The 1,329-nt window shown below is 62.9% G+C and overlaps 1 protein-coding gene across 4 annotated transcripts in view; it reads left to right on the top strand.

Annotated features, from left to right (window-relative positions):
* Nucleotides 1–206: 206 nt before the first annotated feature.
* The window catches only part of STX16 (syntaxin 16), a 29,174-nt gene continuing 28,051 nt past the window's right edge, over nt 207–1,329 (top strand). For 2 of the 4 annotated variants that reach the window (XM_006141868.3, XM_006141867.3), the window contains exon 1: nt 208–1,078. In XM_006141868.3, the coding sequence (XP_006141930.1) occupies nt 998–1,078 (81 nt within the window). In that variant the 5' untranslated portion in view covers nt 208–997. Of the gene's footprint in view, nt 1,130–1,329 lie in introns of all 4 variants that reach the window. The other 2 variants (XM_006141865.3, XM_006141866.3) reach the window with 2 other exon arrangements.

Raw genomic sequence — 1,329 nt, 5'->3', positions numbered from 1 at the left:
CTGCCGAGCCGCGGGCCTGCCCCCTGCCTGCCCGGCCCTGCTGGGGAAGCGGGAGCAGCTCGCCCCAAGCAGCCCGAGAGGGCGGAGCGCTCCCGCGCCCGGGCCCGCGGCAGGGAGCTCCCGCGCCCGGAACGTTGCACGCGAGGCTCGCGAGCGACGCAGGGGGGCACTCGCGAGGGACGGACAGGAAGAGGGCCGGGGGGACGCCAGAACCCGGGACCACAGCACGGAAACGGCCCGGGGCTGAGCTGCATTCAGATCCGGGGATGGAGGGAGACGCAGAAGAGGACTGAGGATCCCGGGTTGGGAGGCCCCGCGTCCTCCTGGAGGCCGGCAGCCTGCTGGCAGTGGAGGACCGGGCCGCCCAGGGAAGGAAGGGGTCAGGAGGTCGGGCCGGCCGTAACAGGCGCAGACAAGGCCCAGGAAGGAGCTCAGGCGTCCTGTGTTCAGGACCCAGGCCTGGCTCTGGTTGACCAAGGAGGGCCTAGACCAGGCCTCTGGTGGGGAAACTGAGTCAGGGCCGGAACGCAGAGCAGGGCCTAGACGCCTCAGAGCCAAGTTAGGGGCAGCGGGTGAAGCCCTTTAGGGGTCTCAGGGACTAAGGAGGTTAGGGGGCTTCAGGGCCTCCCAGTCCAGAGCCGGATTGGCGAGATAGACGCTTGTAGATCCAAGGTTGGATTGGGGTGGGGTCTCTAGGACATTGGCTCGCTAGGCAAGGATTGGGGGGATTCAAGTGCTTAGAGATCGAGATCGAAGCCAGAGCTTGGGTAGGGGGAGTCAGACCCCTGGAAAACCTAGGTGACTATTTGGGGAGGGGTCTTTAAGCTTTGGTGAAGCGCAAAGCTGCGCCTTTTTGGCTGGAGGCCCGAGGCCTTGTCAAGAGAGGCCTTGTCAAGAAAGGGTGGGCCGACTAGGCCAGGCCAAGAGAAAGAAAGTGAATAAATCAGGACTGCAAGTGGGCGGGGGGGCCCGAGAGGGGGGTCACAAAGGTTGAGACATGGCCACCAGGCGTTTAACCGACGCTTTCTTGTTGTTGCGGAATAATTCCATCCAAAACCGGCAGCTGTTAGCCGAGCAAGTGAGTAGTCACACCACCTCCAGCCCTCTGCATTCACGTAGCATTGCTGCGGTGAGTCTCCTGGCGGCCTCGCCGACACACGCACCGTGTGCACTGCGGCTCCGCTTGTCTGTCTGTCTGTCTGTCTCTCTGTTTAAGAAAAGAAGATAAGAGTAATAAGATGAGCACAGAAATGCAAGTCCTCTTGGCTAGGGTCAGGGGGTACCTACAGCCCTATACGGGAGCAAGCAGCATGAGGCCCCTGCCCCCCC

This window comes from Tupaia chinensis, unplaced genomic scaffold, assembly GCF_000334495.1.
Source record: "Tupaia chinensis unplaced genomic scaffold, TupChi_1.0 Scaffold000066_1, whole genome shotgun sequence".
NCBI classification, from domain to species: domain Eukaryota; kingdom Metazoa; phylum Chordata; class Mammalia; order Scandentia; family Tupaiidae; genus Tupaia; species Tupaia belangeri.
This window is presented reverse-complemented; position numbering and strand designations above follow the sequence as displayed.